The 25,797-nt window shown below is 38.6% G+C and overlaps 1 protein-coding gene across 1 annotated transcript in view; it reads right to left on the reverse strand.

Moving 5' to 3' along the window:
• Positions 1-594: 594 nt before the first annotated feature.
• Positions 595-25,797, reverse strand: part of LOC131552409 (inactive phospholipase D5) — a 51,272-nt gene continuing 26,069 nt past the window's right edge. The window contains exons 3-10 of the mRNA XM_058796179.1: positions 12,369-12,546; positions 12,132-12,240; positions 9,894-10,021; positions 9,503-9,700; positions 8,470-8,606; positions 7,686-7,854; positions 2,897-2,987; positions 595-2,792 (exon numbers count right to left, since the gene is read on the reverse strand). Of these exons, the coding sequence (XP_058652162.1) occupies positions 2,569-2,792; positions 2,897-2,987; positions 7,686-7,854; positions 8,470-8,606; positions 9,503-9,700; positions 9,894-10,021; positions 12,132-12,240; positions 12,369-12,546 (1,234 nt within the window). The 3' untranslated portion in view covers positions 595-2,568. The remainder of the gene's footprint in view (positions 2,793-2,896; positions 2,988-7,685; positions 7,855-8,469; positions 8,607-9,502; positions 9,701-9,893; positions 10,022-12,131; positions 12,241-12,368; positions 12,547-25,797) is intronic.

A 25,797-nucleotide genomic window follows, 5' to 3' on the forward strand; every position in this document is an offset into this window, starting at 1 on the left:
ATCGAGGAGCAGCCACTGAGAAAGCCCCGGCACCCTGCGATTTTGCATATAACTGAACAAGTCAAACACACGTAAACAGGCAAAGGCAGGCCCCCGGCGGAGCCCACTCAAGCCCAATCGTAAGTCCGGCCATGATTGTATTGGAGTCTACAGTTAATGTGAGTTGTGCATTAATTTGAGTGGTGACAGATACTGTATATCTCACATTGTGTGTGTAAATATTTATGCACAATTACATGATAGCAGAGTCAAATACTTCAGAAAAGAACAAATCACAGCTGTTTAGCTTTTTGTGATGCGATTCAATCAGCGGATGTCAGTCAGTGTGACGTATTAAACTTCTGTTTAGGCTCATCTCCACTTGTGTGAATGCCTCCTGTAAAGACGTTAAAACTATCCGAGCCCTGGACTGATGATAACTTGTGCTCTGAGGCAGATCTGTAGAGGAGGACAAAAAGGAAAAGCTCCAGATTTCCTTTGAAATTCTAATGATTCATTGTCTACATTTCAGAAGGAAGTAAGAGTAGTGAAATCCAGAAATCATTAACAAGAAGTGCCTGTCACGGTATGTGGTTGCAGAAATCAGCGCACGACGAAGGAGTAAACGAAAGGAGTCTTTAATAAGCATCAACACACATTGACCATTGAAAATAACATTAATCCAGGACAAAGAAGAAAAGGAAACTGAAGACTTATAAAGGCAGGCAAACAAAGGAGCAAACGAGATGATGAATACAAAACAGGTAAATGAGCAAAGATTAACTAAACGAGAACAGGAAGTACTAAATAAGGGCAGAACTAAACAGAAGCAGACACGTGACAGTACCGTAGACTCTTTTTACTATGTTTAATGCTGTTGGTGAACACTGGTGTTCGATTAAAATCTAGTTCATGAAAGTCCGTTCATTAGCATATTTCATAGAGGATTAACAACTATGATTAAAAAAAAAAGAGTATTAATACAGCTTCAGTTATCGAGGCTGGTGTTAAGTGGATATATACTGAATAGTATTTTCATGGTTATGTTTCTAGAGTTTAGGCATTGCATGCTTGTATTCATGCTAAAGAGGTTTGTGATATATAAGGAAAGGAAAGGACGTGACGTGTGGCCAAGTATGGAGACCCATGCTCGGAATTTGTGCTCTGCATTTATCCCATCCAAGTGCACACACACAGCAGTGAGTAGTGAACAAACACACACACACACCGTGAACACACACCCGAGGCGCCCAGGGAGCAGTCGGGGGTTCGGTGCCTTGCTCAAGGGTCTCACCTGTATTGAGGGTGGAGAGAGCGCTGGTTATTCACTCCCCCACCTACAATCCCTACTGGACCTGAGACTCGAACCCACGACCTTTGGGTTACAAGTCCAACTCTCCATCCATTAGGCCACGACTGCCCCCAAACCCTTTAAAGGGTTACTCCACCCCAAAATGAAAATGTTGTCATTAATCACTTACCCCCATGTCGTTCCAAACCCTTAAAGCTTCGTTCATCTTCAAACACAATTCAAGATATTTTGGATGAAAACCGGGAGGTTTGTGACTGTCCCGTTGACTGCCATGTAAATTACACTGTCAAGGCCCAGAAAAGTATGAAAGACATCGTCAGAATACTCCATCTGCCATCAGTGGTTCAATCTGAACTTTATGAAGCGATGAGAATACTTTTTGCACGCAAAGAAAACAAAAATAATAACTTTATTCAACAATTTGTCTCCTCCACGTCAGCGTAGCGCCATTTTGAAGAATATCCACTGGACGCACACAGCGTATGTGGTGCGGCTGACACAGAACAGCATACACTATTTGCATATCATAAATCACCTTGCAGATATATACTGAATCAGCAAAACAAATCAAGATATATGAACATTTGTAGAAAGATTTTGTAAAAACATGCCTGTAAAAATGATTTATGAAATTAACTTTCAAATACAGTGCTTGATAATGCATATTAAACATGCCTCACCATTTTATGCTTAAAAATATCGGGAAGCACATTCTAAATTTTATGAATACAAAAATGAAAGTGAAATTGAAAACATTTTTTCCCTTAATAAAGGTAAAAAGTTTTTTCTTTTTAGAACAGAAAGTCTCAGCGCAACACTTGAGCAGAGACAAACATCTTAAAACAATTCATATAACATTTCCATGTGGCATTAAGATGCATTTGTGTGTACCATCCGAGATGTTTGTGTCTCAAATGCATCTCCTGTGAGCACTTATAATCATGGGAGTGCAGAGTAATGTGCACACATACAGTCAAAGCAGACAAACCATGTTACCTTGCTTCCAAGCAATAGGCTAAAGGAGGCGAATGAAACGAATAAAGACGACAGCTCTGAGTCTGATAGCACCACTTGTGATTGCATCATGAAAATGCATCTTAATTCCAGGTGAAATCAGGGCCAAACGATATAGCAAAGTAGTTATTACCTTCAAAACATGGTTTCGATATAAAGTCTTGCTTGCTGTGTGAACTCAAAGTGTTTGGTACAACTGAAAGGAAACAGCCAACAAATTGATTGATAAGTTTAAGATTTGCATGCGATTTTCAAACAAGTTTTCAGAGAGAACCGCTTGCCGCAGGCTGCTCTTTGACCGTGTGCTTGCTGCATGCTGGGATCCTGTCTGGCTGGAGTGTTTTACTGTAGTGGGAATGCCAGTCTCGCTCAAAGACAGCTTTCATCCGTTCAACTACAGTCGAGTTGTTCTGGTCCACCTGCTGACTGATCACCACACCAACACCGGCGCTGTAGACAAACTCGTTGCCCACCCAGTTTAAATTCCCTGAGAGCCCAGAAACATGGTTTTAGGAGAAGAAATTGTTCAAACATGTTTTTTTCCTCACAATATCACATCAACAACTTAATCAACACAGAGGATGTTCTCACCTATATACACAGATCTGTCTGTCACCATGTATCTGTTTTGATTCATTCCATAGAGTTGTCCATTGCTCTGCTTCTGTGAAATGAAGAACTTCTACAAAAAGAAGAACAGAGTACATACTTCATCAGTTTCGGTCCGTATAAGTGACAGCAGTCCAGCCATAGAAGACATTAACAGCTAATGAAACAAAAGCTGATAATTCAGAATCATCCATGTCTCAGATTACTCAATGAATGTTGTATTTGGACATAAACACAAATGAAAAATAGACTGTAGCAGATCATATTTCTGATACATCTGTTCAAATAAACTGCCATTGACTTCTATATCTTGCCTGAAATCAAGTGGTGATCTGTCCCTCTGATTCATCATCACTTAATTGAATTCTATGCACTTAAAAGATTTATTCAGATTCATTCAGTGATTTGACTCCTTCTCGAGGCCAGTGGCTGTTAGCTCTGATCGCAGGGATCCGCACAGCTGCTCATTTAGCTGATGCTATCTGTGTCTATGACCGTATCACATTTTCATATCACAACAAATGAGGAAGCTATTATGGTACACAGTTGAATAGAAAAGCAAGCTTCAGTGCTGTGCTCTAAATGAGAAGTTTAATAACATTCAAATAACAGCATTAAAAACACAATAATAATACCATCATTTAGAGGGGACCTATTATGCCCCTTTTTACAAGATGTAACATAAGTCTCAGGTGTCCCTAGAAGGTGCAGTGTTGGGGGTAATGCATTACAAGTAACACAAGTTACGTAATCAGATTACTTTTTTCAAGTGACTTGTAAAGTAACGCATTACTTTGTAAATTACAAGAAAATATCTGAGTTACTTTTTCAAATAAGTAACGCCAATTAGGCTACTTTGTTTTCCCATTTATTGACTGACAAGTCTTCTGTCCCCTTGTTGAGAGAAATTGGGAGTAAGTGCAGAGGTGCCCTGTAAACATGATATTACTGTTCTAGGCTAAATATAAAAATGCATTTACCCATCTCACTCGCAAACAAATAAACAAAAAATCAACAAAACATAAACAGATTCACATATTCCTCAAAATGAAGAAAGACAGTGAAATACAAACTCAGAATATGATGCAAAACTGCAATAATTGAATAGGTTAAATAACGGAAATCCTTTATGTATTTAATCCCATTTTATTAACCAATGTTTTTGCTGCTGACCTTCGATGATCCAATTCAAACAGACAAATAAGCAAAAATTACTTTAGGTAAATGAACATTTGTGCTTCATTTTATTTTATTTTTTTTATTGCTGAAGAGTGTTGAACTTTCTTCTACTGTGTTCTTCTGTACAGATTTGTATTTACTTTTCCTTCAGGCTGAGGCTTATTCATTTCACTTTTTGGTGTGAAAGGGCTTTTACATTTGCTAAAAATATAACTTTTTATATTAAAAACAAACAAGCAATTCCTACCCAGATTTAAAAAATAATGCAAAAGTAACTAAGTAATGTAATTTGTTACTTTTTTAGGGAGTAATGCAATATTGTAATGCATTACTTTTAAAAGTAACTTTCCCCAACACTGAGAATGTGTGTGTGTGTGTGTGTGTGTGTGTGTGTGTGTGTGAAGTTTCAGCTCAAAATACCCAACAGATCTTTATTTATCACGCTCACGTGACATTGCAGTTCTCCAAAATCGTGAAACGCACAGAAAGCCGGCTGTGATGCAACGCATGTCAATACTAAATTCTCTTTTGCATCTTATTGCGCTTAAACTGTCATATACACACAAACACTGTCTGTGAATGTAAACAGCTGGGAAAGAAATCGCACGTGTATATTAGATCTGTGTATTAAAGTGACAGCAGCAATACCTACTGCTGTCTATGCTGTTGATATGTAAATAATTCAAGAAAAACAGAAAATTACTCACTGTTCTTGACTGAATAGTGGCTCACTCAGGGGAGGAATTAAGCTAATTAGGCAGAGATTGTTACCAGTCATGGGCGGGGCTTGTTCAAATTTAAAAGTGGTGTGACCTGTAGCCAATAGTGGATAGTGAACACACACACAACAACTTGAACAATCACTTCAACTTTTTCAGACTTTTTTCCTGATAACAGCAAAAATAACTTAAAATGTTTCGTCATTTTTGATCGTACAGATGAGAGTCAGGGGCGGACTGGCCATCGGGAGCACCGAGAGAATTCCAGGTGGCCTGGCAGCCAATTTGGCCCGCTGCCCTACACTTTTTTTTTTTTTTTAATAAATATTGTTGTTGTTGTTTTTGTTGCCTGCCGAATATACTAAAGTGATTATTTGCAAATCCGCCGTTCAATAATAAAACTCTAATAAATCATGAATCGGTTAGTCTTGACTGGCAACGTGATTCACCTCGCGCACGATCCGCGCATCCGCCAAAAGGATGCATGACTCGAGTGGAAGAACCCAGGTGCAGCAGAGAGGCTAAACTGTCCTGTTCAGGACTTCAAATGCAGGTCAGTTACATATGGAAATAGACTATTGTAGTTTTGTCTTTGTTTAGTTAGTTAAGCATTAAACTGCTAGCAAATGTTAGCAGTAGCAGTTAATTACTGCAAAATTACCAAAAGGACATAATTACTATTGTAAAGAGTAGGAATTTAGCAGACAAATATTCACATCATTTTAAAACAGGTTTAGTGGGATCTAAGGCAGACAACAACACAACCCTTATGAAAATGAACAGTGGTTTTACTAAAAATAAAACCAAAAACCATGGTTACTATAGTTAAACCATGGTAACCACAAAAACAATGGTTTTGCTACACTATAGTTTTACCATGGTATTTGTAGTAAATTTCTGGTTATACAAATGGTAATCAATCCACCAAAAAAACCCAAAAAAAACATGGTTACTATACTTTTACCATAGGCCTAATAATACCATGTTTCATTTTCCTTAGAACAAAACATGACTCATGTTAATGCAAAAACATATTCAGTATTAAGATTTTTCCATAAAGATATATTCAAGATGTAGCTATTATTGTACTAACTTTGACATTTAGGCAAGATAAAACAATAATATATGGTCCTAATGTAAAACTTAAAATTTTCTAAAATAAATGTAGGTCTATACTATGAGACTAAGAAGGAAAATGGAAGTTCGAGAGATTTTCCACCTTTTGTCCCAGTCTGCCCCTGAGATTAATACATCATTTGAAACTGTAAAAGGTCTACTTTAATTGTTTACACTCGCAATATCAACAAAGTGTTGTGCTTTTGTTAAATAAATTAAGAAAACAAACAGGGTGCGCTTTCATGCGTCTCTGCGAATATCTTTCTGAAACACTTCACTACAATGAACGAAAACTCAGTGAATACTTGACACACAGACATTTTTACTTGTGTTATTGTGACATAAACTTGTATTTAAACCCTTATGACTGGTTTTGGGGTCCAGGGTTACAAATTGGCTCTTCATAAAGGTACTGCAGATGACAAATATGATTCTGCCCTTATTGGACTTGAATATGAATGGATTTTTTGTGAATGAACTGGTAATTTATGCCCCACTACTGCTTCTCTCCTGATTGACTGTGTGTTTTCTGTGGATGCTCTTCACCCCCACGGATAACTCCTGTTGGCCTGGGGAGGGGGGAGTGTGTTAATTCATTAGTGTGTGTGCACAAGAATGAGTGATCTGGCTGAGTGTGTGGTGTGGGAGGGGAGTCGGGGGTTGTGAACATGGTAAAATGCCTTATTTATGTGTGCCATGTAGATTTGTGTGCTGTTTCCAATATGGAGCACTATTGATGTATTGAACCTGAAAGCTCATTGTGTGCAGATGAATTGATGTGGGGTGTTGTGCGTTGTTCTTTGTTCTTTTCCCTGCCCCCATGCTTTTTATATTTTCCATTTTCATTTGAATTTTATTTAAAGTTTTAGTAATCTTGTTGCGTTTTTGTCAACTTTAATGTTTTTTTATTTGCCTATATAATTTTTATTCATTTTTAGTTCAGTTTTAGTTATTTTAATGCATCAAGTGTACTTACACCTGTATCTGCATTATGAGTTTTATTCTTTCTAACTGAAATAAAGAGAGTGTTTCCCTTGGGTAAAAAAACGATCGATTGCTGTGAAGTATTTTGACGGATGTAGTGCATAGACTTCAGTGAGGTTCATTACAATATCACACATTCTTATTACATATTCATTGACTCCAGCAACACCTTGGCTAGTCCTGTCCATGCGTTGAGCTACAGTATGTTGTTCTATGCACCACCTGGTGGATACTGTGTGAAACACATCAAATGTATTTAAATTATAAGAAGAGCACCTGCAGGAGACCGCTTGTCCATTAGATTTACAAGTAGGAAATAGTAAATCATCCAGGTATTGCTCATATACTGTTTCATGAAGACAAATAAATCTGATATACCACTCATCACATGCACTGTTTTTCTTAAAATTATGGAAGTTTGCTGTTTTGGACACATCTAGAACTTTTTTGGTTCCTAAATAAATCAGCATCTTTGAATAATTAGTTTGATTCAGTGACTCGGTCCTAAAGACAGACACCTAGTGGCACAATGATGTAAACTGCAGATTGAGTCGCTGTAAAATCACATGCACGGATACACAGACTGACAGTCGGTCTGAAACCAACACAGACAATCGGAGTGATACAAACAGAGAAAAGTCCCAGTGCTTTTGATCAGATTTGAGGATGGCTGTACAATGTTAAACAACGATCACAAGTGAACAATAGTTGAAGAACCTCAGCGACCCTATTCCATGTAAATCTTTGGTAATCTTTGATAAATGCACACTCACCACCTCCACTGAGCAGCTGACTGACTCTGTGCACAGTGCTTTGAGAGACCACAGGAAGTTCAGCGTCAGCGGCTCAGTCTGCTCCCAACGGCTTATTAACAGGCGTACTTTGATGTTTTTTTTCAGAATCAAGGCTTCTCGGAGCATGTTGTCAATGCGTGACCAGTACCTGTTAAAGTACATAGAGTAAACATCAGTAATGCACTATACTGCTACTACTATCAATAGTGTTATAAATCTAGTAGTCAAGGTTTGGCTTGTGAGCACGATCCCATTAGAACTGCTGGTAGATGTCATAACTACAACATTTGATCTAAATAAGCTTCTTCCTTCCTGCAAGGACATTTAGCAGGTATTCTGACAAACGTATTTATATATCACAAAATTGGTATTTCTTATAGTATGCAAGCACAACATGTCTTTTGTGGGCTCTTAAATGTGTGTAATGAACACATTTTTCCTGTCCGCTGTCTCTGATGTCTCAGCTTAGGGTAATTACTAGGAAAGGGTTTGAGACTGTGTCTTTGTGATGTCATCAGTCAATTAATGAGAGTAACATGACATTTACTATTCAGATGACTGGATTTAAAAATAATTGTGTCCCAAGTTCCCAAGAGCCACTTTGAGATTAGCATGGTCTAATTAGCCTATTGCTTGATGCTGGTGCAAATATATCTTAGCCATGTATTCTGATTGAACACATTTCTTTGCAAGCATAATTTAAATCACAAGTGTTACATGGTAATACTAATGTTAGATATTTTGGTCATGTCACAGGACTCACCTGGGTTGGCTGTGGTTGAGCATTGGTAGATAGTTGGTTATGGAGATGTAGATAAATGTCTCAGCCTCTTGGATGACTCTGTTAATGGCCTCGAGGTCTTTTGTCCGTTTTTTTGTGCAAAAAACATCTGGAGAACTCTAGCACAACAAAGGGTAAAAAAAAATTATTTAACAACATGTGTGCCCAATTTAGTCAGCTTTATCAGTCCTATGAAGTAATACTTGCAGTGTATTTGCATACAGTGAGGTCAGAAAGTCTCTAAACATGAAACATCCACATGAAAACTATGATCAACACCTGGTCAGTTTCACTGCTACTGCCACTTGTATTCCATGCGTGTCCAGTACATGACCATGACAGCGGCAATGATTCATCTCTCTTTTGAAATATAACCCATCTCACAGTCAGGTATTTGATCAAGTGTGAAGCAGGCAGGCGACCGATTGCAGCTGTCAAGCTATACCAGAAGCTGCAGTCACTGATAAATGATTCTTGTTAATTTTCTGTGAGGACTGCATTGATTGAAAAGGATATTAAAAGCAATGCGACCTTTAATCAATGGAAACCTATATGTTTTTATGTATTTATAATACCAAATCTCTCTTCTATAAATGGTGCTGAAATGCTGCATTTCTAAGCCTGTCTCTCTCCGCTCTATTTACTGTAGTGTGCCTATAGAGCGCATGCACTCGTTGTCTTCTGTCTTCCGTTTGTATTTCCACAGTGTGAAGGTAAAGTCTTACAAATTAGTGACACTAGTGACATCCATTTCAAACATAACAATGCACAAGACAACTTTTGTTAACTCTACAATAAGTAAATCCATTTCATCAGCTAATTACTCTTCAACAGCAATGCTATAGCTACTGCAAAAACGGGTGTACAAAGACAGAGTTCTAAAGGTGGCAGCGCGCTTGTTTCTCTGGTCTACAGACAAATCAAATGAAGGATCATTTCTGTGCACCAGTACATGTTTCTGCTTCCACTAGACTTCGGTTAGATGAAAAATCAAAACACTTCTAACTCAACTCACTGAAAAGTATGCTTTTGCTTCAGTGTCATTCAGATGCAGTTGAAGGTTGTTGTCTCTGTTATAGAGAGCGTTCAGTTTCTTGGACCATATTGACGGCAAAAAGTCTTTATATTGCAGTTGCCAGTAGAGGCTGAATATCTTGTGCAGGTCCGACACCAGACAGCTGCAGTTATAAATAATGATGCCCAACTCCTTCATCTGTGAAAATAACACATCACCTCACTCACCAGATGAATGAAATATTACTAAACACAATGAAGAACATGCCATATCACATAAATCCAACATACAGATTAATAATCAAATGAACTAAAGAATTAGTAAAGCCAAAAAAAAACCCACCTTTTTTTTTTTTTTTAAATGCGCTTTTAACTAAAGAGTTGTTCTTTACCGTAGACAGTGACCTCCAATCCATTCCAGCACTTCCTATGTACATGTGCTTCCTGTCCACCACCCAGAAGGAGGAGTTGAGCTGACCTTTAATGAGGGCTTTCATGTTCAGGTAATGCACCTCTGCACCTGGAGGATAAACGAACAAAACAGTCAATTATGAATCACTGGTTCTCAAATCGTTCACACCAAGTGCCATCAACAGCCAATATAGAGTCCAAACATAAAGGAAAAAGACTGAACTACTTAACCATGCATGCTTTTATTTGTATTTTAACAGCTGCATTTGTGTAAACAGTTGTACTACAAATAGCTGTCATTAAGAACACTTACTGTATTTCTCTGAATAAGTACGACTTAGAAGAAAGAATAAATATTATAGACATTTGCAACCAATTTCTTGGCTGTTTTGCTGCAGATTGTTACACCATTATTTGTTTTAAATTTCATGTTGAACTTGAATGAATGATGTACGGTGTAGTAGAACATGTTTTTACATAAACCCTTGATTATCACATAGCAGTTCTAGTCAAACAAACCAATAATCAGAGCTCACACAGATTTTTTTTTTTTTTCTAGTGCAGCTTTAGGTCTTCAATAGCAACTTCCCTTTTTTGATGTCTTTTTTTGACGTCATTGCACAATTAGGAAATTACTTTTAAGGTGGTTATATGCTGGTTAGGTATGTTTTGAAGCATGGCTGCTGGTTTGATCTGATTTAAGCTGGTCCTTAGCTGGTCCTAAGCAACTAGCTCCTGCTCAGGACCAGCTTAAACCAGCTCATGACCAGCTAAGGACCAGCTTAAACCAGCAGCCATGCTTCAAAACATACCTAATCAGCATATGCTGGATTTTTCAACAGGGCGATGTTCTCCTGGATCCCCTCCTCAGTACAGCAGTGCTCTCACATATAATATGCTACTACGCCAGTATAAGCTACTTTGGTGGGATCCCAAAACACAAGAACCCATGGTACTAATACAAAGACCCTTTGAACTGTTTTGGCATGATTCCACTTTCTCCTGATTTCTTGAGTCCTGCAAGATTCCAGCGGTCTTCCTGACTTTCTACCCCTCCAGACACCCCACTCATGCCCTCTCCTATGTCCCATCTCGAATCCCTGGGGTTTATTCGTAAGATTACAGCTCATCCCAAATTTTCTATGTAGTCTGTAAAGCCACCAGTATTTTCCCCGAAACCCCGAGTATTCCTTCTCTGTCTCTTTCTCCTTTCAGCTATAATTAGCTATACCATGTCACTTCTCCCACTTTTCACTACTTCTCCCATACCTTCAGTAGTCCCGGTTTCCCTGCTTTATCTCCTATCATTGCTCTCTAGTCTTCTGCTCTTGAGTGTCCAGTGGTCTTTCTTAATTTTTCAGGAATCTTTCCAAAGCCTGTTGTCTTCAGCTATCTGAAGTATTTGAGCAGATGAGGGCCAGGGAGAATCTGAGTAGTAGGAAAAAAGCTCAAGGAGGGAACTTGAGGTAGACGTGGATAAATCTGGGAGTGGATCTAAAAAGAGTAGGTACACACTGTTCCCCCTCATCATCTTTTTTTTTTAATTTCACGAGTTTGCCTGCCCATTCAGCCCTGCCAGATAATGGTAAACAAACTTGGCTTGCTGTCCGCGAAGCAGGCTCGAACCCGAGGCTCGGCTCAAGCTCAGAGTAAGAACCCCCATGATGATACGGTGTGGATGAAAAGAGAAGGGATTTAAAGGAGGAGAAGGGGTGGTGGAGGGATGCCGGAAGAATAGTCGCTTGGACGGAACAATGACTGCTGCTTATATACGGTCGAAATGATGATTGGCAGGACTGGATGATTAGGCTCATGCCGAATCTGCGTTGTGAACTTAATTTATTGCTCTATTAAAATTTCTTGCAGGTTTGATTGAAGGTTTACTTGGGTCAATAATTAGAGAAGGGGAGTCCAATCCTGTTCCTGGAGATCTTCCTGCAGACTTCAGGTTTGTCTGTAATTATCAAGTGCTACTGAAAAGATGAATTAGCTGGTTCAGGTGTGTTTGATCAGGGTTGGGGCTAAACTTTGCAGGAGGGTAGATCTCCAGGAACAGGATTGGGCACCTTTGGATTAGAGTGTTCCGCACAAATGGAGTAACCTGTTATTAAAGTAATCAAATTCCTCTGCCTTTTCTTCTTTACTCTTGGTCCAAACAAAGAGAGTCTTACAAGATGGTTTTGTTAGACAGTGGATGCTAAATAATATCATATACTTACCACTCTTAGTGAGTGCCTTGAGCTCCGAAGAATTAGTTAGTCCACTGACCACCTTCAAACTGACTGACCGAGACTGCAGTCTCATCAACTGATGGAGTAAGATCTGACCCTGAGGATGACAGAAGAAACAGTCACATTTAAATGCAGTCGTATTGGGACGAATCTAGTTCTCTTTAAAAGAAACTCTCATAGACGTAATCAGATGAGGTGTTGACACTGCATTATGTTGGGTGTTACCTGCTTGACCTGGGTAGGTTTTGACTCATACTCGGTAGAGTTCAGTGCCCACCATGGTGACACGATCTCAACAGATCGATGTGCTTTATCCAAAAGCTCACGGAGACCGGCGGCCAGTGAAACTGTGTCCTCATGTGGAATGGACAGATCTTCAGGAATATTCTCAACAAGCACAACGCTGTGAACACAAGAGAACCTATATTCAAGTGCAGGCAGGATTCACTGAGAGCGGATATTACAAAGGTAATGATTTCCAATGATTTGCATTGGCTTATCCGCTTGTTAAGCTGTGACATACTGACCTATAATACTGTTTCAAGGTCCAAACCTCTATTCAGTTTCAAGCGAGAACACTCAACAGCCATTTATCAGCACTATTCATTTATATCACAGCATTAAGCTAAGTTTTTAAAACTCAGTGTATACTACAGTCTCTGGCCTAACGATGTCCCAGACACCAATATTTTAAAGATTCAGAAAATATGAATCACTGTGTGGCCAATTGACAGTTTGGTTAGGATGGTGATTTTTCAGTACTACCTAAGCTTGTTGTGAGTATATATTAACATTTTAAATTGTTTGCTATGTTGCTTTTGGGATCTGAAAGAGCATGGACCTGGAAACAGTGACATGTGATGTCAGACTTAACCGGATGGGTACACATAACTGATAAATTAGCATTATTTGCACAAAGATTTCATTGTGACACCTCCTAGACTTTACTAGATTGCAAAATTACATATAGTTGTTTGTGTATGCATCATCCTGACAGTGATTCAGCACAATAAATCTTTATCTGGCTGCAACAGACTGAATCAGATCACAAAGACATGGAAAACACAGATCAATAAGAGAAACAAAACACCTTGATGACAAGATGCAGCAGGCCTACAAACACAACAGAGAACAGCATACTGCATACTAATGGAAATAATGCAATAATAAATACAATAATAGTGTGAACAATGATTATGATTACACACATACATACATAAATGCATGTATATTATGGTGGCTTGCGAGCATTGCCTTAAGCATGTGTCCTGGTCACGTGGGCTCGTGAAGCGAAGAAATCGGTTGCACCCATTGCCTATTTGCCATGATCCGGTGGAAAGATCCAAGGTAAAGTGGAGCCCCTGTAAAGTGAACATGTTCTCCTAAATGACACTAATGTCTCATTTTTTTAATTGTGTCTTAATTAAAATCTCATTTAAATCAAATTTAAAACAATGGTTACATGAATACATTTTGTTTCCAAAAATACTACAGAAGTAAAGTACAGATTCCCCCTCCATAATAAAAACAACATTATATAAAACTCATTATCCTGGCTTTCTGACCCATAAGCTTTAAGAAATTTATATTACTCAATCATCTTCTCAACTTGAGAAAGATTGCAGGCAGTAGACATAATGCAAGCAGAATTCGCAGGAGGGTTGTGGTAGTCTAGTGGTTAAGGATTTTGGCTGTTAAAGGTCCTGGGTTCAGTTAAGGAAATGAGATTTACTGAGGTCCCAGTTGTGCATTACCACCATCACTTGAACTCCAAGACTTAAAGCATCGTTAGTGGCTCCAGAGGGATTTCACTTGTACTGAAAGTGGCCTCAGATGAGAAGTGCCTGCTAATGTTTTTTTTTTCACTGCTAAAGCATGTAGATTTGATCATAGTTCCTATCCTGTTACAGTGCCTGTATATCGAGTCTGTGAAATAGAATATCTTAAAAGGACACATTACCCGCACTCTGTCCAACACTAAATTGCTCCAAATCAATACTCTCTCTAAATCATATCTTTACAAACCCTTATAATTAAGACCATACAAGTTAACCATAAAAAAAAACAGACACACCTTTCTTATATGATTTTACCTGATAATTGGTGCATTGATAAAACCAGAGGAGAAACTGCTTCCTTCATGGCAATATGTGTTTAGAGTTTAAAAACAAAACAATAGGAAGGAAAAATATAAGTCTTATGACAATGTATTTAATATTGAACTTTACATAAAAAATACATAAAAATTACATTTAAAAATGCATTTAAAAAAAAAGAAAAAAAAAGAGGGCATTAGCTTGTCTGGTAGCCTGTCCCCTAATACGTCATGTAATTAGTAAACATCATTCCAACACATTTTTCAAAATGTCTTCTCATTAAAGCTCTGTCATCTATGTGATGAAGTGCCAGAGTGACTCTATGAGCATGCTTTGGAAGAATTCTGCAGATATTTAACACCACTACATTTACATATATTAATTTAACAGACGGTTTAATCCAAAGTGACTCACAAATGAGGAACACCGTTAGCAATTTAGGAGCCAACAATATTAGCAGTTCACAGAAGAGAGTAGAGTAGAGCGGAAGAGAAAGTGAAGAAAAAGTGTTGTTCGTTCAAGTGGCTGCCTTGAACTCTAATGTTTGCAACTGCAGAAGAATGACATGAATTTGCTGACCACAGAGTCGCTGCATTGCTTTGTGATGACACAGAGAAAAAATGCTGGGTGAGAAAGTGCAAAACGTTTGCAGATGAAAGCTTGGACAGCACGGCAGAACCTAGAAGAACAGTGGCATTTACAAGGAGCTGACCAACTTGTTCTGGGTACTATTCATGGCAAAAGTCACAGCACACTGTTTGAAGGTGCCATTATCTGCTTCGCCAGCAGACCTAGACCATCATAGTGAACTGATCCATATGAGCTCAAAGGTATCGTGGAGAATCTTAGTCTTCAGTTTCTCTTGGTTTATGCTGAACTGTGCATCATACTAAATTGCAAGGGGGAAGCATTCATTTTCTAAGATCAGGTGTATTAAAAGTGAACTTAAAGCAAAATGACACTGATGCATCTTAATTACCATTTCATTGTTGACAATAGAATCAAATTTTAAAAGAATGCCGGACTTCAATTACACTGTGCATGATTTTGCTAAATATATACACTGAACAAAAATATAAACGCAACACTTTTGTTTTTGCCCCCATTTTTCATGAGCTGAACTCAAAGGTCTAATACTTTTTCTATGTACACAAAAGGCCTATTTCTCTCAAATATTGTTCACAAATCTGTCTAAATCTGTGTTAGTGAGCACTTCTCCTTTGCCGAGATACTCCATCCACCTCACAGGTGTGGCATATCAAGATGCTGATTAGACAGCATGATTATTGCACAGGTGTGCCTTACAATAAAAGGCCACTCTAAAATGTGCAGTTTTACTGTATTGAGGGGGTCCGGGGGGGGGGGTCCGAAAACCAGTCAGTATCTGGTGTGACCACCATTTGCCTCACAAAGTGCAACACATCTCCTTCGCATAGAGTTGATCAGGTTGTTGATTGTGGCCTGTGGAATGTTTGTCCACTCCTCTTCAATGGCTGTGCGAAGTTGCTGGATATTGGCAGGAACTGGAACACGCTGTCGTATACGCCGATCCAGAGCATCCCAAACATGCTCAATGGGTGACATGTCCAGTGAGTATGCTGGCCATGCAAGAACTGGGACGTTTTCAGCTTCCAGGAATTGTGTACAGATCCTTGCAACATGAGGCCGTGCATTATCATGCTGCAAGATGAGGTGATGGTTGTGGATGAATGGCACAACAATGGGCCTCAGGATCTCATAACGGTATCTCTGTGCATTCAAAATGCCATCAATAAAATGCACCTGTGTTCGTTGTCCATAACATACGGCTGCCCATACCATAACCCCACCGCCACCATGGGCCACTCGATCCACAACGTTGACATCAGCAAACCGCTCACCCACACGACGCCATACATGCTGTCTGCCATCTGCCCTGTACAGTGAAAACCGGGATTCATCCGTGAAGAGAACACCTCTCCAAAGTGCCAGACGCCATCGAATGTGAGCATTTGCCCACTCGAGTCGGTTTCGACGACGAACTACAGTCAGGTCGAGACCCCAATGAGGACGACGAGCATGCAGAGGAGCTTCCCTGAGACGGTTTCTGACAGTTTGTGCAGAAATTCTTTGGTTATGCAAACTGATTGTTGCAGCAGCTGTCTGGGTGGCTGGTCTCAGATGATCTTGGCGGTGAAGATACTGGATGTGGAGGTCCTGGGCTGATGTGGTTACACGTGGTCTGCGGTTGCGAGGCCGGTTGGATGTACTGCCAAATTCTCTGAAACGCCTTTGGAGACGACTTATGGTAGAGAAATGAACATTCAATTCACGGGCAACAGCTCTGGTGGACATTCCTGCGGTCAGCATGCCAATTGCATGCTCCCTCAAAATTTGCGACATCTGTGGCATTGTGCTGTGTGATAAAACTGCACATTTTAGAGTGGCCTTTTATTGTGGCCAGCCTAAAGCCGCAGTCATGATATGACGTCACGCTGTGCAGCGTCTTTTTAAAAACCTAAATTCAACACGTAACAAATTGTAAATGTTTGTTTACATCTAAAATGTAAAAACATGCAATCTACTCCACTTTCCTGCAGCGCTGCAGTTTTAAATTCATGTTCTTTTAATTCAGAAAGGAGGTCATGCTGTTATGTATTGATCTGCCGTTGGTCACACGGTGTCACGTGATGTGAATTCGCAGGGCAGAGTTCACCAAGCTTGAACTTTGGAACGCAGCGAAATGCGCAAACTTTTCGCACGGGCTTGCGTTTCCGGACTAATACATTTGCATGCATATGAATGGAAGTCAAAGGAACTAAAAGTCTAGTGTGACCGCGGCTTTAGGCACACCTGTGCAATAATCATGCCGTCTAATCAGCATCTTGATATGCCACACCTGTGAGGTGGATGGATTGTCTCGACAAAGGAGAAGTGCTCACTAACACAGATTTAGACAGATTTGTGAACAATATTTGAGAGAAATAGTCCTTTTGTGTTCATAGAAAAAGTCTTAGATCTTCGAGTTCAGCTCATGAAAAATGGGGGCAAAAACAAAAGTGTTGCGTTTATAATTTTGTTCAGTGTATATAAATTCAGATGATAGATTTTTCGCCCTTAAATGAAACTATCTGTTATTCAACTGCTTGTATTATTTATATTCTGCAACCCAGTATTTCACCTATATCTAAGGCCTGTAACTCAATTATTGATTGGCAACCATGTCAAAAATATAATTGTTAATATCAACAAGCAGTATTCCAAAATTAGACAAAATTAGTATGTTCATGTTCTTTATTAAATATGTGCCACCAGGCATATACATTATATTTTGTGTATTATTTACATATAATATACACATAATATAAATACATAAATTAATAATATTAGCAAATTAATATCATATAATAATATAAAAATGTTGAAGTCCATTCAAAATTAAATGAAATATTTAAGTGGCCATACCATTCCATGCAATTAGAAGAATTAAAGTTCATAAGACTATTTACTACTCTCACATACTAGCATGATCCAAAGACGAAAAGTCAAATGTTTCAAAATTAAGGTAATTTTAATAAGTAAAGTCCACACGCATAACAGTGCATACTTAAACACAAACAACAACTGACAAAGAACTGAAGAAACTAAGGAACTTAAATCGCACTTGTAGATGTGAGATATGGCTGTATATCGACACAGCTGTGATTCGGCCATAGGTAATCACAGCGTGCCGATATACAGCCATATCTCACGTCTACGAGTGTGATATTGACATTTGACAATGATGACAATTTATTTATATAGCACAATTAATTTCAACTTCTGTCGACCAATGTGCTTTCCAGTAAGTCATTAAAAACTGAAAAACACACAACAAGCAAACAGTAACGTTATAAAATCATACAAACATCCCATCAGCCATACGCTTTAGAAAATAAAAATGTCTTTAGCCTTGACTTAAAAATATTAACAGAAGAAGCTTGTCTAATGGATAGTGGCAAGGCGTTCCAAAGCCTGGGGGCAGCAATACAGAAAGCACGATCTGCCCTGCACTTAAGCCTCGATTAAGGGGTAAACAATAGATCCTGGTTGGAAGACCGAAGGGATCTAATGGGTTGATACTCAGTCAGTAACTCACAGAGATAGGTAGGGGCCAAACCATTTAGAGATTTATAAACGAGGAGCAAAATTTTAAAATCCACTCTAAAACGAACAGGCAACCAATGTAGTGAGCGTAAAATAGGAGTAATATACTCCCTCTTTTTAACCCCACTCAAGAGTCAAGCCGCAGCATTTTGAACAAGCTGCAAACGGGATAAAACTGTCTGACTAATCCCAAAATAAAGTGAGTTACAGTAGTCCAGCCTTGATCAAATAAAAGCGTGAATTACTTTTTCAAAATATTTAAAAGAAAGAAAAGGCTTTGCTTTAGAAAGCAAACGCAGCTGAAAAAAGCAAGCTTTGACAACTAAATGTATTTGACGGTCAAACTGCCATCATCAAAAATGAATCCCAGGTTTTTTACCCATGATTTCAAACACAGAGACATCCCACCCAAATCCAATTTCGGGGAATCTGAAAATTCAGATGGGCTAAAAACAATAATTTCAGTTTTCTTTTCATTGAAAATTACAAAAATTAATGACGGCCAAGCCTTCACATCCTTATACATATTGTGTTTATACCACAGTTTGACGACACAAGTGTGTAAGTACATAAGAAACAACAATGGAGTGTCTTTTAAATCCCTCTTTTGTGCATAACTTATTGTATTACTGTGTTAAAAGCTGTGTATTATGTGTAGTAGAGTATTATGAGAGAGAGAGAGATCGACTGAGTGAATGTGATTACCTGTGTCTGATACAGCATTTATTCTTCAGCTCAATCTCATATTCACAATAAAACATTAGTTTGAATGTCTGATGAGGAAAGCGATAGGCTATCTTTGCCGTGCTATACTTTTATCTGTTAAGAGTGATTTCCATTGACAGCGCTACTCAGTGCATTTGTTGGTTGTGTCTTACAAGCTGTTATTAAGAGTACAACTGAACTGCCTGAACTGGCATGTGAACTGCTAAAATACAGACAGCATGTTACATGTCCCACCAGAGAAAGTAATATACTGGACCATTGTTATACCACAATAAAGAATGCATACCACTCTGTTCCACGGGCAGCTTTGGGGCTCTCTGATCACTGCCTGGTTCATCTTATACCAACCTACAGGCAAAAACTTAAATCTGCTCAACCTGTAGTAAAGACTGTAAAGAGATGGACCAACGAGACAGAGCGGGTTTTACAAGCCTGTCTCGACCTTACTGATTGGAGTGTTTTTGAGGCTGCTGCCACCAATCTGGACAAGCTCACAGAGACTGTAACTTCATATATCAGTTACTGTGAGGATATATGCATTCCCACCAGGACTTATGTAACATTCAACAATAATAAGCCATGGTTTACAGCAAAACTCAGACACCTTCGTCAGGCCAAAGAGGACAGAGTCTTGTACAATCAGAACAGGAACACACTGAATAAGGAGATTAAAGTGGCTAAAAGGACCTACGCTAAACAGCCGGAAGATCAGTTCACTTCCAATGACTCCGCTTCAGTGTGGAAAGGCCTGAAAGCCATCACCAAGTACATGACACCATCCCCCAGCATTGAGGTGAATCAGCAACTTGCTGAAGACCTGAGTGAGTTTTATTGTAGATTTGAAACCCCCCACACCCGTCCTGACCATCTCTCTACACAACCGTTAATAACTCCAGCAACCCCCCTCTCCCCCACTCCTGTACTTCAGATCAGTGAAGAAGATGTGTGCCAGGTCTTCAGGAAGAACAAGAGAAGGAAGGCACCAGCCCCAGACGGTGTGACACCAGCCTGTCTGAAACCCTGTGCTGACCAGCTGGCCCCCATCTTCACAAAGATCTTCAATAGATCTCTGGAGTTGTGTGAAGTCCCTTCCTGCTTCAAACACTCCACCATCATCCCTGTTCCAAAGAAACCCAAGATAACAGGACTTAATGACTACAGACCTGTGGCTCTAACGTCTGTCGTCATGAAGTCATTTGAAAAACTGGTTCTGGCTTATCTGAAGGACATCACTGGACCCTTACTGGACCCCCTGCAGTTTGCTTACCGAGCAAACAGGTCCGTGGATGATGCAGTCAACATGGGACTGCATTACATCCTGCAACACCTGGACAAATCAGGGACTTATGTGAGGATCCTGTTTGTTTACTTTTGTTCAGCCTTCAACACAATCATCCCAACACTCCTCCAGACCAAAGTAACCCAGCTCTCTGTTCCTAGCTCTATCGGTCAGTGGATCACGAGCTTTCTGACCGATAGGCAGCAACTAGTGAGACTGGGGAAATTCATGTCAAACAGCCGCTCCACCAACACTGGTGCCCCTCAGGGATGTGTTCTCTACCCACTGCTCTTCTCCCTGTACACCAACTACTGCACCTCTAAAGACCCCTCTGTCAAGCTCCTGAAGTTTGAAGACGACACCACACTCATCGGCCTCATCTAGGACGGTGACGAGTCTGCCTACAGACAGGAGGTTAAAGAGCTGGCTGTCTGGTGCAGTCTAAACAATCTGGAGCTCAAAAGAGTGGAGATGATCGTGGACTTCAGGAGAAACCCCCCTGCTCTCTCCACTCACCATCATGAACAGCACTGTGACTGCAGTGGAGACATTGAAGTTCCTGGGATCCATCATCTCTCAGGACCTGAAGTGGGACACTCACATCAACTCCACTGTAAAAAAATCCCAACAAAGTTTGTATTTCCTTTGCCAGCTGAGGAAGTTTAACCTGCCACAGGAGCTTCTGAAACAGTTCTACTCAGCCGTCATTGAGTCTGTCCTGTGCACTTCAATAACTGTCTGGTTTGGCTCAGCTACAAAATCAGGGATCAGAAGACTACAGAGAACGGTTTGGATTGCTGAACGGATTATCTGTGCCCCCCTGCCCACCCTTCAAGAACTGTATACATTCAGAGTGAGGAAAAGGGCTCAGAAAATCACTCTGGATCCCTCACATCCAAGTCATCCCCTTTTTGAACTTTTGCCATCTGGCTGGCGCTACAGGGCCCCAATTACCAGGACAGCCAGGCACAAGAACAGTTTCTTCCCCCAGGCAATCCACCTTATGAACAGTTAAATGTACCCCCCCCCCCATTATGCAATAACAACGTGCAATAATACTCTTAAAACAACATTCCATGACACAAAAACAATATTATTTTTAAATTATAGTGGATTTGGGCATCTGCCATGACACTAACTGTGAGAAATACGGCAAGCGGAGTGAAACAGTGAAACGGTTGGAGGATCTCTGTTATCACTCTAATGTCACACTCTTATCAGCCAATCAGATTCGAGGATCAGAAAGAACTATTGTACACTGATGACGAACTCAAATATGAACAGCTGTGACAATTAAATGAATATCCATGCTAACAAACAAAGATGCGGAAAACGTGAACAAATACAACAGGAAATAGCACACAAGCAAACTAAAAGTCCATGAGAATGAAAACTAAACTGACAGTTTGTGAAATTAACAGCACAATTAAATAATTTCTCATAGTCTTTATACATAAAACACCGATGACCTGAACAACTCCATCCAAACAGAGTCTTTAGCCCGCTTCAAGAAACGCCTGAAGACACATCTCTTCCATCTACACTTGACCCTCTGATGCTACCACTCTCTATTCTATCTACTTGTTTTCTTTCATTGCAAATATATATATATATATATATATATATAGTGTTCCTACAGTCAGGTAATTTGAAGAGTTAGCTGTGTACTGTATGTCCTGTAGCAGTAATTCCAACTGTAGCAGTAATTTATTAATGGGACGTTCAATTGTACTAGTCTTTATTTTGATGCAGACGCAATGAACCCGGCCTGCCATGGTGTGCATCTGAGGGGGTATTGAATGTCAAGCTTGTATTATCCTCCGAGAGTTTTCTTTTAAAGGAGGGAAAGTTTAGCCAAAATTAAAAATTCTGTCATCATCTACTCACCCTCAGGTTGTTACAAAGCCATAAGAATGCTAAAAATGCTGGTGCTGCACTTGCTGGATATCAGTGTTCTTGGGCTGCACGCATCTCTGGCTATTAACATCTGACAGGTGAGAGAAAACACAGGAGAACACCCAAGAGAGTGCTTGTAAGGCCTTGATGACCTTTCCCATGAATCTAGAATGGCCTTTGTAGAATGTCATAGAAAGAAGGAGAGATCTGTTTTGAATCTTCTGACAGGGACGAGTGCACTTTGCATTGATACCATTTGTCTTCAATAGACATTTCACAATGGTCTTCCACATTGTATTGTTGCACTACCAGATCCTCAATTTTAGTTATGGAAATGTACTTTTACACATGGCCTATCCTCCTGATATGCAGTGCTGAAAAAGGGATTTTGTTTTGCATATAAACTTCAGGAAGTGCAGTTATACATTATAAGACTGAAATGTTGAATTGTTGTGGCAGTTCTTTATTTACGGACATTTTGCACTGTAAAAAAAATAAAATAAATCAATTTTACGGAAAATAACTTTTTTTTCAGGTTGTTTTCTTTTATTTTGAATTGCAGTCAAAACTCTGTAAAATGATCTCTGAATTAACTACTTGGCTGTTATTTTAAGTTTTATGACATTAATGACAACTTACAGTAATTCACATTTTTTATATAGAAAAACTACTGTATTTTTATACAGTATGTTTTCTGTTTTCTTAAATTACAAACAAATGTATGTAAAATTACAAAAATAATCTCTAATTAATACAATAACAAAACCGTTAGATGAAAAATGGTCAAATGACTGGCAGCAATAGCTGCCAAACAAAAACCATAAAATTAAAGTAAAATCTCCTTATTTAAATAAGCTGACAAACACTGTTATTTTACAGGTATTTCATTAATTTTTATGATCAAACACCTTCACTGAAAAACAAAAGACAAAAAACGGTCAAATGACTGGCAGCACAGGGTGCCAAACAAAAACCTCAAAATTAAAATAAAATCTCCTTATTTAAACAAGCTGACAACACTGTTAATTTACAGGCATTTGCTAAATTATTACAATCAAACACCTTCACTGTAAAATTAACCAATTAACTAATTAATTAATTAAGTAAACGTCACATTACTGGCAGCAACAGAACATTCAAACACTGACAGATCTCTCTAGATCTCAGCATCTTCACTTATTACAAACCAGTCTGACTTTATTTCTTTCATACAAACCGTCTTATTGAGAATTAACAGAGGTTTAGATGTTAATGTTGGTTACACTTTATATTAGGTGGCCTTAACTACTATGTACTTACATAAAAAAAATAAGTACAATGTACTTATTATGTTCATATTGTATTGCAAAACACATTTGCTGTTATTGAGGTGGGATATGGGTAAGGTTAGGGAAAGGTTTGGTGGTATGGGTAGGTTTAAGTGTGGGTTAAGGTGTAAGGGATGGGTTGACAGTGTAATTATAAATGTAATTACAGAAATTAATTACAGATGTAAGTACGTATAGGTATTTTAAAAAATATAAGTACAATGTAAAAACATGCATGTACACAATACGTGCATTGTATCAAATGATTAATTTAAATGTAAGTACATAGTAGTTAAGGCCACCTAATATAAAGTGGGACCTTAATGTTTTATTGAAAATAATTAAGTTTGAAGTCACCGTTGAGGAGATAAGTGTTTGCTTAATTTGGCTTCTGACCCTTGACTTTATAATGTCAGCTTTTCTTTGGCTACTATAACTGTGTTTCTAAGGCTCATTTGTTATAACAAAAATTGCTAGTGAAAAATCTGATCAGATAAACCTGATTACTTATTGATGAGTTAGTCATCATATATTATCCTGATCACATCATGAGTATTGTATCTGAATTTGTTAGCTTTTAATGTTACTTTTTTTCTTTTTTTTTACAGCGGTCTTGTGATGTTACGACAGTCAGGGATTCACTTTTTTAACATTGTACGGAATTTTTGACTCACACAAACATCAAGAATCAGCACATGACTCTCAACAATGGTGACAATCAACAAAAAGCTTGTGACGATTAGAGCAGATCTGAATATTTTGCCGATTGTCACCATTGTTGAGGTTCATATGCAGATTATTGATGACTGTGACTCTACATGCTCTTCTCTAAATAACTTACAAACCTTCAAAATATCAAAGCAGGGCTACATTTCAAGCAGTAAAATTCTAAGACTACAACAAAATGAAATTAATAAATTTAACATGCTCGGACATTAGACATTTCTTATGATGTTAGTGAATCAGGCTACTATATGATGACAAGATCATCATCAGTACTTAAACAACTTCATCTGATCAGAATGTTTCTCGCAGGTTTTGCTATAACAAATGTGCTATAGAAACGCACAGTTACAGAAGCCAGAGAAAAATTATTGCTAAAAAGTGAAGGGTCAGAAGCCCAACTAAAGCAAATGCTTGTCTTCACAACAGTGACTTCAAACTTTATTCGTTTCAATAAAACATCAACATCTAAACCTCTGTTAATTCTCAATAAGAATTTTTTTTTTTTAATGAAAAAAATAAAGTCAGACTGGTTTGTAATAAGTGAAGATGCTGAGATCTAGAGAGATCTGTTAGTGTTCAATGTTCTTTTGGAATTTAAAGGGTTTCTGTTGTCAGAGTTTTGTGGGTTATCATTGTGCTTGTCACGGTCATGATCTGTTTTGGTTTAGTTGCTCTGTTCTCATTTATGTGTTCCCTTATTAGTTGCCATGGTTTTTGATTAATGACTGCACCTGTTTCTGTTCTTCCTGATTACGTTCACTGTTTATAAGTCCTGTGTTCTCCCCTAATTCCTTGTCCGCTATTAATGTTGTTTTGGATTCTGTGAAGCTGTATGTTGGATTTACTCCTGAATTCTTTATTAAATACCCCATTTGACTCTGATTCTTCATTGTGCACTTCTTAATACCAGCTCACACATTACAGAGCTGAAGAGTAGAGTTTGTGCTTCAGTCCAGGAGAAGACCAAGAAACACTGATGTTATGCTGCATGGTGCTTTATTTAAAGGCAGTAACTATGGAGTTGCTAATGCAGTGATAGTTATTCGTTTTTGCATGTGTGCTGTTGTTAGCTGATGGTTAACTGCAAAAAAGTTTCACAGAGAATGTTTCACAATGATAATCCAGACAATACCTGTAAAGTAACAGTTAAAAAAAAGAAAAGAAAAAAACATTTAAGAAAAAATAGGATGTTGTACCTTAATTTTACAGTTTTTGATTGGCAGCTGCTTCATTGACCGTTTTTTAAAAAACATTCTTTAACCATTATTTCCATTAATAGTAAATGTTTGGCAACTTGTGCTGCCAAGCATTTCACGGGTTTTTTTTATGTTTAATTTTTTTACAGTGTGGGTCATCTTTTGTCTTACCTGAGGTTTTTGTCTTTGCACAGTGTCTCAGATATTTAGAATATTTATTGGATATTTATCTAGGGTATCTAGGATATGGTTATTCTTGCCTGCTTTTTTGACAAATTCCACTAAATCACTGAACTTTTTTTT

This window comes from Onychostoma macrolepis, chromosome 13 (genome assembly GCF_012432095.1).
Source record: "Onychostoma macrolepis isolate SWU-2019 chromosome 13, ASM1243209v1, whole genome shotgun sequence".
In the NCBI taxonomy this organism is placed as follows: domain Eukaryota; kingdom Metazoa; phylum Chordata; class Actinopteri; order Cypriniformes; family Cyprinidae; genus Onychostoma; species Onychostoma macrolepis.